Here is a 15,549-nt window from a genome sequence, read left to right on the forward strand (position 1 = left end):
GTACTCCTAAAATAATACTATAAAAAATAAAAAATTAAATTATAACATAAAAAAATAACATTTTTCAAATTGAATTTTAAATTATTAAATTTTGATTTTTAAATAATCCTCATACAAGTTTGTTCGTACTTATAAAAACAAATTATATATAAATTAAAAGCAAATGTACTTTATTGTTTAGTTATATTATTTATTTATTTAATTCTTTAAAGCTTAATAAAAATTAATATATTTTTAATAAAAATAATTATCTTAATTTTTAAATGAAAAACTTTATAAATAAAAATTAGATATTAAATAAAAAATATTGTTTACATGATTAGATCAAATTAATAGTTCATTTTAAATATTTTTATTTAATTGTCAAATTTTTGAACTATCTAAAATAAATAAATTTTATGGATTAGATAAACACTAGTTTGTAATTTAGTTTTAATGAATTTTTTTTTTATTTATAATATTTTTTTAATTTTCACATATACATAAATTTCTTTGAAACATTTTATAATTACTAGTACAATAAAAGCTTTTGTTATTTTTAAATATTTTTATATATAAAAAGAGAAAATTTTTAATAAAGATTATTAAGTAAGCAAAAATAAAATCATAATTAATAATTTTTTGTTCTATTGAAAAATAAATATTGAAATTTTATGTAAAGTTAATATGGAAACTAAGTTAAAAAATGTAAACTCTAATATTTACATAAAAAAAGTTATATTAATGAAGAAAAAATCTTAAAATATATATAATTAAAAAATGAAATATTTAATTCCATTTTATTTTATACTATTGATATCATTCATTACTATTATTAATGTAAATTTGGCAAAAAAACCATCAAAAAAACCATCAAAAACAACAAAAAAAACAACAAAAAAACCAACAAAAAAAACAACAACAACAGCAAAACCTAGATATGGTTGGAGAAGATTTAATGTAGATTATCAAGGAACTATGGTAAAAAGAATGGGACTAGAAGCGGTAGCATTTTTCAATTGTATACATCCAAATATACCAACATTGCATTATAAAAGCATTGTAGATGGTGAAAAGCGTGGAAAAAGAGAGAAAGGAAACAAACAAATTAAACTAATAATTAAGGTTTTAAGATATAATGGTCCTTCAACAAAGGATCATCCTATGTGTCATTACCTTCATGCAATATTTAATGTAACAACAACTGGTATAAAATATGTAATTCAACAAAGACAATATGATTTACCTAATCGATTTGACTGTGCTAAAGAAAACTATGACACATTAAATTCTTTACAAAAAATGTAGAAAATAATTACAAAGAAAATTTGAATAATATTTTAAAATATTTCGACTAAAAAAAATAATTTGTTTAATTAATTAGGTTTTTTAAATTGAAATATATATTTTTTACAAAAATAGAAATTTTATAAATTTTAAAAAAGCAAATAATGTAATGTCAAAAAAATAGAAAAATTTTATGTGTATTTAAATATTTTTGTTTAGAGTAATTAAAATATAGACTAAAATTTTTTTGGATTATTCAATAATTTTTTATTATTTTACTATATATTAAATGATAGTTTATAAAGATTTAAATACAATTATGCAACTATATTTTGTTAAAAAAATTTATAATAATCAAATATATACAATCTTCACAAATAAGTAAAAATTTTTCAATAATTTTAATTTACTTGTAAAATTAAATATTCGTCTTTGTACTTCAAACTTTTGAGTATATAAAAAAATTTGATTAGTTGTCTGAAAAACAATAAAAATAAAGCATATAATTAAATAATTAAATTATTGATAACGATAGTTATTACTAACAAAAAACAATTACGAATTTAGTAAGATATAAATTTATATAACCAAGAACTTAATAAAAAAATTTTTTTAATTTTTCCAGAAAAAAAAATGCAACTACTTTTTTAAAAAGTTATGCCTTGATGTAGATTATATAGCCATAAATTATAGAACTTTTCAATTGCTATAACATTATAATTTAATTAAACTTTGAATTAAAATTTAAAACAAGGGTATAGAAAAATTAAAAAAAACTTTTTTGTTGTTAGTTTCTTGTAAAATTAATCTTAACGTAAAAATAAAAATTTAAAATAACTTGAAATTTCTTAAAAAAAATTTATTACATAAAAGGCATAAAGTATTTTTTTCTACACAATTAAGAACTATAAAACACATATATCATTTTCCGTTTTGAGATATTTTCAAAATAAGTAAGAAAAAATAAACAGTTTCATGTATTTTTTTCGCTTTTAATTAACCAGCGCATTAAAAACCTTAATATTTAAAGATAATAATAGAAAAATAAATTATGCAATTTTTGATTATCTTATGAATAAAATAATTAGTGTCAAAATAAGATAACTCTTTCTTAAGATAAAAACTAGAAAACATCTTCAGATTCATTAGATTACTTTTTGCAATCCAACATATATAAATATATAAAAAAAATTATTAATATAATTATTATTTAGTACAAAAAAAAAATGATTAAAAATTTATGTGCAGTAAAATAATAAAAAAATAAACAAATAAGATATTTTAAATTTAATAATAAAACATGGTTTAAAGTGTTTACTGTAATGAAAAATTTTTTTTTATTTTAAAATACCTCTTATGTAGTTCTTTTATATTTATAAAAAACTTTTAAATTAAAAAACATTTTTTTTAAATATCAATTAGCAATTTATTATACTCCCACTAAAAGTGATTTGAACAAAATATTAAATATTTTAATATAAATATTTTATTAAATAAATTAAAAAGTATGTTCATAGAAAACAGGTGTTTATATTCTTTAAGCGTATATGTGCAAATGACGTGTTTGTTTAAAAGATTATTTCTTTATTTTTAAAATTAAAGCTATGAATATCTACAGGAAAATATTAAATTTTGGTATTGCTTATAAATAAATAGTTAATTGTTTAAAACATCAATACTAATATTTAGTTTAAGAAAATGATTATATTAAAAAAAAGAAATAAAAAAAAATAATATTTCTTCTCTACTTGATTTTATTAATTATAATTATTTTTATCAAAAATACATTATTTAAAATACTTTACAATTAAAAAAAGTAACAGAAAGTTAGTATATGAACATGTAATATCCACATAGATAATTAATAATATAAAGAATATATAAATAAAGATTATAAAAATTATAATTGTAAAATTAAATTAAAATCCATTTTTTTAAATTAAATATATTAGCTAATTTAAAAAAAAGAACCAAAAAATTTAAGTTAAAAATTAAAATAGTTGTAACCAAAAAAAGTAATCTTAAAAAACTTTTAATAAATGTTCAAAACTTTGTGCATGAATTATAGTATCAATAACTGATAAAAAAAATTTTAATATACAAATAAACATAAAAATAATTAATAAAAACAAACTAAGTCTAAAGACCAAATAAGAGAAAACAATACTTACAAGGCAAAACTGCTAAAAAGTGACAAAATTAAAAAAAAATTTTGAAGATCAATATTGTTTTATTTTATCATGGTAGTTCTTTTATATCTTTATTTATTTAATTATCATAATCTATTGTTGTGAATAAACTAAGTCTCTTTGATTTAAACTAAAATCAATTTTTCAATAAAATAAACATTAATTTATAACTTTGATTAACTCAGTTTCAAGTTTTTATTTATACATTAATATTTTTCGAATATTTAAGAAATTTTTTATGACAATCAATACAGTATTAACACCTTTTTTTATATAAAATAACTTTGCTTTTAAATAATTTTATCAAGTGTTACTTAATAAGTTATCAATTAGATTATCATAGTTAAAACGTTTCATTTTTTTGTTCAATTTTTAAACAATTATTAAGTTATGATTTATAATTAATTATTGTAAGTGATCACAAATTACTATAGTTAATATTTATTTAAAAAAAAACTTTACATATAAATAAGCAAAGAATATTAAAATAGTTAAAATCTAACAATGAAATATTTAATTCCTCTTTTATTAATACTATTTATATCAATTGTTACTGTTTTTAATAAAAAAATACCAGAAAATATTGACAATGGTAAATGGAAAAAGCGGAAAACAGATCCAAAGGATCCAGAAGTATTAAGATTAGGATTAAGGGGAGTAAACAGATACAACAAAGATCATTTATCCGCTATGGTAATATTTATAAACGTTACAGCAACTTACGAAATTGGTGATATATGCAAAAAAAACAAACGAGTTAAACTAATAGCTATGATTCAAGATAAAAAAAAAGAGGTACTAGTAATTCTTGCCAAAAAATGCGATTAATATTTAGTAAATATATGCGTCAAAATACGAAAATATTTAAGTTTAGAAAATATCAAATATTTAATACTACCCTAAAAGGAGAGTGTAAGCAAACAGTAAAAATTAACGTAATTTTATCAAATATACTAGGAGTAGATGATAAAAGAAAAACTAATGGACCAAGACAATTTCTAAAAACAACAAGGATACCAAAATAGATCTAAAATTATAAATTTAAGGAAAATTGAAGAAAATCAATTTAAAGAACAAAATAAATAAAAAAAAATGGCAAATAAATTCAATGTAAACAGTATTTATATATTATTTTGTTATTTTTCAAAATATGATATTAATGTAATTAGATTATCAAAAAATATTTAGTTAATATGACAACAGTTTAACTAATAATTCATCAATAAAAGGCAATTAAAATCTCTGTTAGCAAAAGTATCAAAACAAAAAAATTAAGATAGTCAAAGAATAGTTAAAAATATAACTTTTTTAAAACAGTTATTTTTTAAATGTTTTAAAGTAGTTTTATTGTTTATAGTTAAATTACAAAAAAAAATAAAACAAATTTTTTTAATAATTTTCAAAGCTAAAATTGTAATTTTTATGATTATAAAAAGATTAAATAAGAAAATAATACAATAATGTAAGAAAAATAAAAATATATAAGTAAAAGTTAAAATAATAAAAAATTAAAAAATATTAACAATAAAAATTGGTAATTACTTATTTTATAAAAACTAATCTCGAAAAAAAATTGTATTTTCAATTGATTGAGTTACATAATACAATTGTTTTTAATATTTCTATTAAGTATTTAGAGTACACTAATAATTAATGTTTTTTTAAATATTCAGATCGTTTAAAAAATCAAAATGAATATCAATTAAAAAGTTTTATTAATAAATTTTTTATTAAAATTATTTATTAATATTTTTTTTCTATTAAATGTTAATTTCAACTACAAAAATTAGGTAACGAAAAAATTAGTTTGTAAAACATTTAATAATTTTTTTTAATAAATGATTATAATTTGTTTATTTAAAAAAATATTATATTCAAACACTTTTTTAAATGTGGAAAGTAACGTTTTTTTTATATTATTTCTACGCTTTTGATATTAAAGTTACAAATATTTATAGGAAAATATTTAATCTTAGTATTATTTTTAAATGAATAATTATTTGTTTAAAAAAATAATACTTTTATTAATTAAAAAACATTTTTTTCATAATAGTGAGTAAAGAAATCTACAAAATAAATAGCATAAAAATACAATATCAAATTATACTTCTCATTCATTAATTATACAAATTTAAAATTTTTTTTACCAATGATTTTTTATCAAAAATCTTGATATTAAAAAAAGTAACAGAAAATAGGTATGTAAATTATTAATATCAAAACGGAAAAGAAAAGGGGAGTATATGAATTAAACAATATTAAAATAATAATTGTAAATGAATCTTTTTAAGCAATTTTAATTGAAAAACAAAATCTATTAATAAGTTAAAAAAAATTTTTTTTAAATTGATATGTATACCTCTAACAAATACAATCATAAAATATAAAAAATTAAATATCACATAAAAAAACACTTTTTAACTTAAATTATAAATTATTTTATTTTTATAATTTTATAATCCTTACACAAGTTTGTTTGTTTTTTACAAATAAATTATATAATAAAAAAAAAGTAATTGTACTTTTTTTTAACTTACTTTATTTTTTTACTTTAGTTTTTTAATTTTACTTCAAAATTAATAGATTTTTAATAAACATACATGCCTTAATTTTTTATAAATAAATGTTAGACAATGAAATAAAAAATTATACACATAATTATATCAAATTAATAGTTTATTTAAATTAATTTTAAATGAATATTCAAATTTTTAAAAAAATTCAAATAAACCAAATAATAGATTAAATAAACACCAGCTTATGATTTTTTTGTAACCATTATTAATTTAATTTATTAGATGTTTCTTATTATTAATTATACATTAATTTAATTTTAACATTTAAAAAATATTTTATCATTAACATTACAATATTACTATTTTGTTATTTTAAAAACATTTTATGTATAAAAAGTGAAAATTTTTTAAGTAAAAATTATCAAGTTAACAAAAATAAAATCATGATTTAAAATTTTTTGTTCCATTTTAAAATAAATATTGAAATTTTATGTAAAGTTAATATGAAAACTCATTAAAAAAATGTTAATGTTAATATTTACATAAAAAAAATTAGTTATATTAATGAAGAAAAAATCTTAAAATATATATAATTCAAAAATGAAATATTTAATTCCACTTTATTTTATACTCTTTATATCATTCATTACTATTATTAATGTAAATTCGGCAAAAAAAACACCAAAAAAGCCAACAAAAAAAACAACAACAACAACAAAAAAAACAACAACATCAAAAAAAATAACACCAATTGTTAAAAGTTTTTGGAAACCATTGAGAGTACCATTGACTGGAAAAACGGCAACAACATTAGGAAAAAGAGGAGTAGAGTATTACAACAAACAACATAAAAATGAAAATTTAACATATATAAATGTTACTGAAGGTGAAAGATGTGGACATATAAGTACTAAAAATAGAAAAATAAGAGTTACAGTTTTAGTTAGAAAGACATCTACTGGTAAAAAAGGCAATGCTTCATGTAATTATCTTCGTGCAGTATTTAGCGAATTTAGAAGAGGTAAAATAGATATAATATTAGTAAAGCTACTCAATAAAGAAGTAAAAGGAAATTGTGATATCAAAGGCAAGGACAAAGAATCACAAAAAACTACAAAAAAACCTACAAACAAAACTACAAAAAAATCTACAAAAAGTAAAAGTAATAAAAGCAAAAAAAAAATTAATTAAATAATGATAACAAAAAATTGAATAATATTCTAAATTATTTCAGATAAGAAAATATTCTACTAAATTATTTAGGTTTTTAAAATTAAAATTTATGTTTATTTTATTATCAAAAATTTTATAAATTTTGAGATTACTAGAAATGTAAAGTCAAAAAAAATATAAAAATTTTATAAAAACATTTATGCTTAAAGTAATTAAACTATAGAACAAAATTTTTTTGAAATACTCAACAATTTTTATAATGACGAAAAAAAAGATAGAAATACATTTGTCTAACTTTTTTTTGTTAATAAAATTTTTAATAATAAAATAAATAATCTTATTAAAAAATATATTCTTTTCAATAGTTTTAATCTACTTATAAAGTTAAACATACACTTTATATACTTCAAATTTCTTAGTATAAGTAAAAATTTTTATGATAATATTTTAAGCTGGCGCCCTGGCGTAGAGTATTAGACTTAGGATTGAATTATTAGCACCTTTATTCAATAAAACTTTAATATATTACAGTCAAGAACACAATAAAAAAATTCTTCTTATCTCTCACTTTTTTTCTTTTTATATACTACCAAAAGTGATGACATCTCAAATCCTCAGAGATGAAGATAAATCATCGTTTTTTTTTTTCTCTCACTTATATAAAAAAACTTTTATTAGCTGAATTTGAGAAACGATAAAAATAAAACATATAATTAAATATTCTTATTAATACTAATAAAAAAACAATTATAAATTAAGTAAGATCTAAAAAAATATAATATAGATAAATAATTTAAAAATAAATTTTTTAATTTTTAACTATTTTCAACTATTCTAGGATAAAGATAATAGAAAAAATTTTTGAAAAAATTATGCTGCAACATGATAAATTTAGAATATTTTTAAATAAAATTCAATAAAAGAATAAAAAGATTAGAAAAACACTTACGATGATAAATTCTTAAAAAAATAGCTTTAAAGTAAAATATAATAATTAACAGCTAAGTAAAAAGTTTCAAATAATTTAAAACATTTTAAAATCTTATTATTTAAAATAAACGTTTCAAGGTAAATTATCTCCCACATTCTAATTATTGTTCCATATTTAAAGCAATTTTCATTCGTTCCATATTTTGCAATTAAAGTACAAGTTAAACATTTTTATGTTTTCTTTCGATTTTAATTAGTCAAAATTTTAAAAAGTATAATTTTATTTAAATTTTAATATTGATACAATTTATCCAGTCTTTGATTATCTTTTGAATGAAATAAGTAATATCAAAATCAGAAAAATTTTTCTTAAGAAAAAACTTAAAAACGTCTTTAAGTTTATTAGATTATTTATTTCAATTAAACATATATAAAAATATAAAATAGTTATAAACTTCAATTTTGGTAGAAATATCTTAAATTATAAAAAAAATATTAATATAAATATTACTAAGTAAAAAAAAAGATATGTAGTATATTGATAAATAAATAAACAAATAAGTTATTTTAAATCAAATGATTATATTATGTAAAATGTTTTATATGAAAAAAAAACTATTAACAATAATTATATTAAAAAGAACTTTTTTTAATGTTTGTGTGTTAATTTCAATATTAATTATTTACTAATTTTTTTATATAAGATTTTAATAAATTTTTTTTAATATATTTCTTTAATTATTATACCATAAATCTTTTTGCGTAAAAAAGAATGTTTAAAAAATTTATAATTTTTAAAAATAAATTGATTCACTTGAAAAAAAAATTTTTTTTTAAATACTTCTTACGTAGTTCTTTTATATTTATAAAACATTTTTTTAAATATTAGTTTTTAATTTTTCTACAATCATCAAAAGGGACTTTAACAAATTATTAAATATTTTTATATAAATATTTTATTTTTTCAAATTAAATAATATGTTCATAAAAAACAAATGTGATTTTTTTACACGTACACGTGCTAAAAACGTATTAGTTATAAATATTTAAATTATGAATTTTTACAAAAAAATACCCAATCTTAGTATCAATTTTGGTAAAATAATAAATTGTTCAAAACATCAAAAATGATATAAAGTTAAAATAATTTATTTTATTAAAAAGCAAGAAATTCAAAAAATAATTTATAAAAAGTATAACATTTTATCATACTTCTTATTCTTTTTATTTTAATAAGTACAATTATTTCCACCAAAGATTCTTTATCTAAAATACTTTATATTAGGAAAAAGTATATAAACATAAACTTGGTATATAAACGCGTAATGCTCAAATAGATATTTAAGAACATTAGGAATATATAAATATAATTATGTTAAAATAATATATGTAAAAAAATTTAAATCTATTTTTTTAACTAAATAATTTAACGAATTAAAAAATATAACTAAAAAAATTAAGTTAATAGTAAAAAATAATGCAACTAAAAAACGTAATCTAAAAAAGTTCCTATTAAATTCTCATAGCTTAGTATTTGATTTATTGTAGCAAATAATAATGAAAAAATTTTTAAATAGCAATAAAACTTTAAAGTTAATTGGTAAAATAAATTTAATTTAGATGCCAAAGAAATAAAAAACAATACTTCACAAAGCAAAATTGACAATAAGTGATAAAATTTAAAAAAATAAAATAAAATTGTTTTCTTATTATGGTAACTGTTTTTTAATTTTTATTTAATTAATTATAATTAAGAACTTTTTTAATAAGTAATACTTTTTTTATTTTTAACTATAATAAGTTTAATAGATAAATATTAGATATTAAATAACGAGTGATAAAAAAATTTTATAATTAGTTAAATCTTACCTAAAGTTTCTTTCAATCATTTTAAACTTAATATCTATTTTTAATATTTTTTTAAATAAACATAAATTTTTAACTCAGATTCAATCACTTTCGAGTTTGTATTTATACATAACTCTCTTTCAAACATTTAAGAAATGTTAATCATACTCAATATAGTATTAACACTTTTTTTTTAAAATAATTTTATTTATGAGTAATGTTTTCAGATGTTATTTATCAAGTTTTTTAAATTGATTACTTATGTTTAAATGTATTATTATTTGTAAAATTTTTAGTTAATTATTGAGTTATGATATTTAATGAATTGTTATAATTGATCACAAAAATTGCTAAAGTTAATATTTACATAATAAGAACTTAATATATAAAAAAGCAAAGATCCCTAAATAGATATAAACTAAAAATGAAATATTTTATTCTTCTTTATTTCATACTATTTATACCAGTTATTTTTTCTTTTAAACTAGGTTTATTAAAATTTATTAAAAAAAAACTTTTTCCATCACCAGCAACATTACTAACAACAACAACACCACCAACAACAATACCACAAACAACAACACAATCAATTAATACAACCAAACGTCCATGGCAAAAATGGAATATAACATTAAATGACACATTAGTATTAAGATTAGGATATAGAGGAGTAAAAAAATTTAACAGAGATAATAAAACTATTGAATTAACATTTATAAACGTTACATCAGCTTTTGAACTTGGTGATGTAAAAAAAGGAAACAGAGAAGTTAAGCTAATAGTTATGGTTTCAAGAATCTATAAAAATAAAACTGATAATAGTGAACAAAATATTTGCCAATTACTTCGTACTGTATGTAATGCAACTAAAATTGGCAAAAACATAAGATATAAGGTAGAAAGAGTAAAACTTTTTAATGTATATGTAAAAGGAGAATGTAAACCTACCGTAAATATTACAGAAATTGAAGAAAAAGCAAAAAAAAGAGAAGAAGCAAAAGCAAATGCAAGCACAAATACAAGCACAATTACAAGTACAATTGCAAGCACAATTACAAGCACAAATACAAGCACAAATACAAGCACAATTACAAGCACAATAGAAAAAGAAAAGTAAAATTATTACTTAAAAAAAATTAAAGAAAATTATTTTTTATAATACAATATATAAAAAAAATGCAAAATTAATTCAATATGAACTATTTCTATTCCTTTTTTTATTAATTTTTAAAATATAATAATAATATGGCTAAAAAAAAATATTTTGGCTTAATTTTAGAATAGCTGACGTACTAAAATTTTTTTTTTTAAAATTTGAATATTATAAATATGTAAAATTTTTATTAAAATTACAATAACGATTTAACAAATTTTTCATGCTAATATAGCAAATAGATAAAAAAAGAAATAATTAAAAAGGTTTTTTTCAATAAAAATTTAAAAAAAAATAATATCAAACTTCTTAATTCTAGTGTTATGTATTTATTAGAATTTTTTTTGAAAAATTGATTATTTAAATATATGTATAATTTCTTTTAAAATACAAAAATGATTTTAATATAACTTTTAAACTAATATAATAAGTAAATAAAAGTTAAACAATTTTAAAATTTATTTTTTAATTACAATTTTATTGAAAAATTTATTATCAACTTTTTTAATTTTATTTTAAAATTTGCTTTTAAATTTTTAATATGATAATTTTGTTTATTTATGCAAAATTTTTTTTTTTAAATTTAAATATAATAAAAAAATTTTCTTTAAACTTTTTTAAAACTTTTTTTTACTTCTTATCAATTATCAAATGTTGTTTTTACTAAATATTTAATTAATCTGTTTAAAACTTTGTAAATACTTTATTTATTTTAATTTTTATTCACTCAGTACGTCAGCTATTCTAAAAGAGATCCAATATTTTAATTAAAATGATAGCAATTTAACTAATACTAAATTATGAAATAATAGTTAATGCAAATATTTTTAAAAAATATAAAACAAAAAGTTAAAATAGTTTTATTTTAGCAAAAATATATTACTTTATATCGAGCAATTATTTTTAAAAATGATTTAAAGTCATTTTATTACTTGTATTTGAATTATAACAAAAATAAAACATATTTTTTGATAATTTTTAAAGATATAATTAGAATATTTATAATTTATAATAAGATAAAAAAAACTATTATATAAAGATGTAGTAAAAATAAAAGTGTGCTAATAGAAATCAAAACAATAAAAGTTGATTAAAACAATCTTGAAAGTTTAAAATTAGCAGTTCGTAATTTTATAAAAAATATTCTTTTTAAAAAAAAACTTATATTATTAATTGATTAAGTTACACAATAAAATAATTATTATTTTTTTAAATTGTTTTCAACATTTCAAAGGTAATAACAAACCAGTTAAGTATTAAGAGTACATTAATAATTAATGTATTCAAAATACTTAGATCGTTTTAATGAAACAAAACAAATATCAATTTTAAACATAAGATTAATAAAATTTTATTAAAATTATTTTTTACTTATGTTATTCTTAACTAAAAAACGTCTAAAAAATTAGTTTGAAAAACAGATTATAACTTTTCTACAACAATATTTTTTAACTTGCTATTTTTGAAAATAGTATTAAATTCAAACACTTTTTTAAACGTAGAAACTAATGCCTTTTTATTTTTTGATTATTAATATTGATGTTTTGAATATCAGCAGAAAAATAAAAAATTTAAGTAATAATTTTGAATAAACAATTAACTGTCTAAAACTTCAATACTTAAAGTTAAAATAATTCATTTTATTAAAAATAAGGAAATCAAAAAATAATTTTTAAAAGGTTAACATTTTGTCATAGTTCTTATTATAGTAAAAATCCGATGGAATGCATTTAATGAATATCTTTCATATAAAATAAAATAAATTTGATATATAAATATTAAATAAAGTGATTCTTGTTTGAATCACTAGCTTTGAAATAAATTCTTTTATATAAAGCTAAACTACCTACGTTTTAACATTTATATTATTTTGATTTTATTAATTACAATTATTTATACCAAAGTTTCTTTATTTAAAATACTTTATATTAGGAAAAAGTATAGAAAATTGATATGTAAACATGTAATATCCAAACAAATAATAATGTATAAAGAAAGTATATAAATATAATAATGTTAAAATAATAATTATAAAAAAAAATTTACAATCTAATAATTGCAAATAAATTTTTTTAAGCAATTTTAATTGAAAACAAAATCTATTAATAAGTAAAAAAATAGTTTTAAAGAGTAAAAAATTTCATTTTAAATCAGTGTTTCTGCCTCGAAAAAAAATAAAAATATAAAAATTTAATCCTAACAAAAAAGAAACACTTCTTTGATTCAATTCTAAGTCATTAAATTTTGAGTTTTAAATAATTCTAACACATGTTTGTTAGCGCTATCAAAATTAAATTATACAATAAAAATAAAAGCAACTATACTTATTTTTAACTTACATTATTTCATTATTTTTTCTTTAAAATTATATTAAATATAGAAATTTTTATAAGCATAAGTGCCTTAATTTTTAAATAAAATACTTTTTTTATCAATAAACGTTAGATAATGAATTAAAAAAATTATACACATGACTATATAGAATTAATAGTTTATTTAAATTAATTTTAATTTAATTTTAAATTTTTAAAAAAATTCCAATCAAACAAATTTATAGATTAAATAAACACCAGCTTTGTGATTTTGTTATAAGCATTATTTATTTAATTTATTATATGTTTCTTATTATTACTTATATATTAATATCATTTTAACATTTAAGAAAAATTTTATCATTACCATTACAATATTACTACTTTGCTACTTTCAAATATTTTTTTTTAATAGAGAAATTTTTTTAGTGGTAATTATCAAGCTAACAATAAAAATATTAAAATTTAAAACCTTTTGTTCTATTTTAAAATAAATATTAATATTATATATAAAGTTAAACATACAAACAAATTAAAAAAAGTTAATGTTAATATTTACATTAAAAAAAATGTTATATTAATGAAAAAAATCTTATAATATATATAATTAAAAAATGAAATATTCAATTCCACTTTATTTTATACTCTTTATATCAATTATTACTATTATTAATGTAAATTCGGCAAAAAAACCACCAAAAAAACCAACAACAAAAGAAAAAAAAATATGGAAACCATTGAAAGTACCATTGAATGGAACTCTGGTAACAAAATTAGGAAAAAAAGGAGTAGATTATTACAACAAACAACATAATAAAACTTTAATATATATAAATGTTACATCAGGTGAAAGATGTGGACATTTAAGTAGTAAAAACAAAAAAATAAGAGTTACAGTTTTGGTTGGAAAAACATCTAATGGTAAAAAAGGCAGTACTTCCTGTAATCATCTTCGTGCAGTATTTAACGTAACAAAAAAAGGTGGAGAAAAAATAATATTAGTAAAGCTTCTCAAAACAAATGTAACAGGAAATTGTAATATCAAAGGCAAAGACAAAGCATCACAAAAAACTACAAAAAAACCTACAACAAAAAAAAATAGCAAAGGAAAAAAAAATTAATCAAATAATGATAACAAAAAATTGAATGATATCCTAAATTATTTCATCTAAGTAAATATGTTTTAAATTAATTAAATTTTTAAACTTAAAATTTATGCTTTTTTATTAAAAATTTTATAAATTTTAAGACTACAAGTAATGTGTAAAGTCAGAAAAAATATAAAAATTTTTATGTGCATTTAAATATTGAAAATCAAAATAATTAAACTATAGTACAAAATTTTTTTATTTATTCAACAATTTTTATAATAATAAAAAAAAGATATAAATACAATTGTGTAACTTTTTTTTGTTAATTTATTTTTTAATAATCAAATGTACAATCTTGTTAAAAAAATATATTCTTTTCAATAGTTTAAATCCACTTTTAAAATTAAATATACACACTTTCTACTTCAAGTTTCCTAGTATACTAAAAAAAAATTTTTTTAGTTGTTTTTGAGAAACACTAATTATAAACATATAATTTAATAATCTTATTATTACTAGTACAAACAATTATAAATTAAGTGAAATCTAAAAATATATAATATTGATAAATAATAAATAAATGTTTTTTGAATTTCTAACATTTTTTAACTTTTCTAGGATAAAAATAATGCAAATACTTTTTAAAAAAATTATGTTTCATAAAGATATTTTAGTCAAATTTATAAATTATTTAATTTGCTGCAACATGATAATTTTAAAGATTTTTAAATAAAATTTGATAAATGAATAAAAAGATTAGAAAAAACACTTCCAATGATAGTTTCTTAAAAAAATAGTTTAAAAATAAAATATAATAATTAAAAGATAAGTAACAAGTTTCAAATAATTTAAATTATTTTAAAAAACATTTCAGGGTAAATTATCTTCTACATTTTAAGCACTGTGTTATATTTATAGTTATTTTCATTTTTGCCATATTTTGAAATAAAATGTAAAAAAAGTTTAACATTTTTATGTTTTCTTTTGATCTTAATTTGTCAAAATTTTTAAAATTATAATTTTTTAAAATTATAATATTGATACAATTTATGCAGTTTTTGATTATCTTTT

At 16.8% G+C, this 15,549-nt stretch overlaps 5 protein-coding genes across 5 annotated transcripts; all 5 read left to right on the top strand.

Annotated features, from left to right (window-relative positions):
* Window positions 1-759: 759 nt before the first annotated feature.
* SRAE_2000499500 (Hypothetical protein) lies at window positions 760-1,287 on the top strand (the record flags this gene model as incomplete). The annotated part of the gene is made up of 1 exon (XM_024643946.1): window positions 760-1,287. One exon carries the CDS (start codon window positions 760-762, stop codon window positions 1,285-1,287), a length of 528 nt encoding a protein of 175 aa, XP_024509561.1.
* Window positions 1,288-3,959: 2,672 nt separating this feature from the next.
* On the top strand, window positions 3,960-4,480 carry SRAE_2000499600 (Hypothetical protein; the record flags this gene model as incomplete). The annotated part of the gene is made up of 3 exons (XM_024643947.1): window positions 3,960-4,250; window positions 4,325-4,367; window positions 4,416-4,480. The coding sequence occupies 3 exons, from the start codon at window positions 3,960-3,962 to the stop codon at window positions 4,478-4,480; spliced, it is 399 nt and encodes a 132-aa protein (XP_024509562.1).
* A 2,091-nt stretch (window positions 4,481-6,571) lies between these two features.
* On the top strand, window positions 6,572-7,162 carry SRAE_2000499700 (Hypothetical protein; the record flags this gene model as incomplete). The annotated part of the gene is made up of 1 exon (XM_024643948.1): window positions 6,572-7,162. One exon carries the CDS (start codon window positions 6,572-6,574, stop codon window positions 7,160-7,162), a length of 591 nt encoding a protein of 196 aa, XP_024509563.1.
* Window positions 7,163-10,346: 3,184 nt separating this feature from the next.
* SRAE_2000499710 (Hypothetical protein) lies at window positions 10,347-11,039 on the top strand (the record flags this gene model as incomplete). The annotated part of the gene is made up of 1 exon (XM_024643949.1): window positions 10,347-11,039. One exon carries the CDS (start codon window positions 10,347-10,349, stop codon window positions 11,037-11,039), a length of 693 nt encoding a protein of 230 aa, XP_024510887.1.
* A 2,962-nt stretch (window positions 11,040-14,001) lies between these two features.
* On the top strand, window positions 14,002-14,508 carry SRAE_2000499810 (Hypothetical protein; the record flags this gene model as incomplete). Its single annotated transcript, XM_024643950.1, has 1 exon — window positions 14,002-14,508. One exon carries the CDS (start codon window positions 14,002-14,004, stop codon window positions 14,506-14,508), a length of 507 nt encoding a protein of 168 aa, XP_024510888.1.
* Window positions 14,509-15,549: the final 1,041 nt, after the last annotated feature.

This window comes from Strongyloides ratti, assembly GCF_001040885.1.
Source record: "Strongyloides ratti genome assembly S_ratti_ED321, chromosome : 2".
In the NCBI taxonomy this organism is placed as follows: domain Eukaryota; kingdom Metazoa; phylum Nematoda; class Chromadorea; order Rhabditida; family Strongyloididae; genus Strongyloides; species Strongyloides ratti.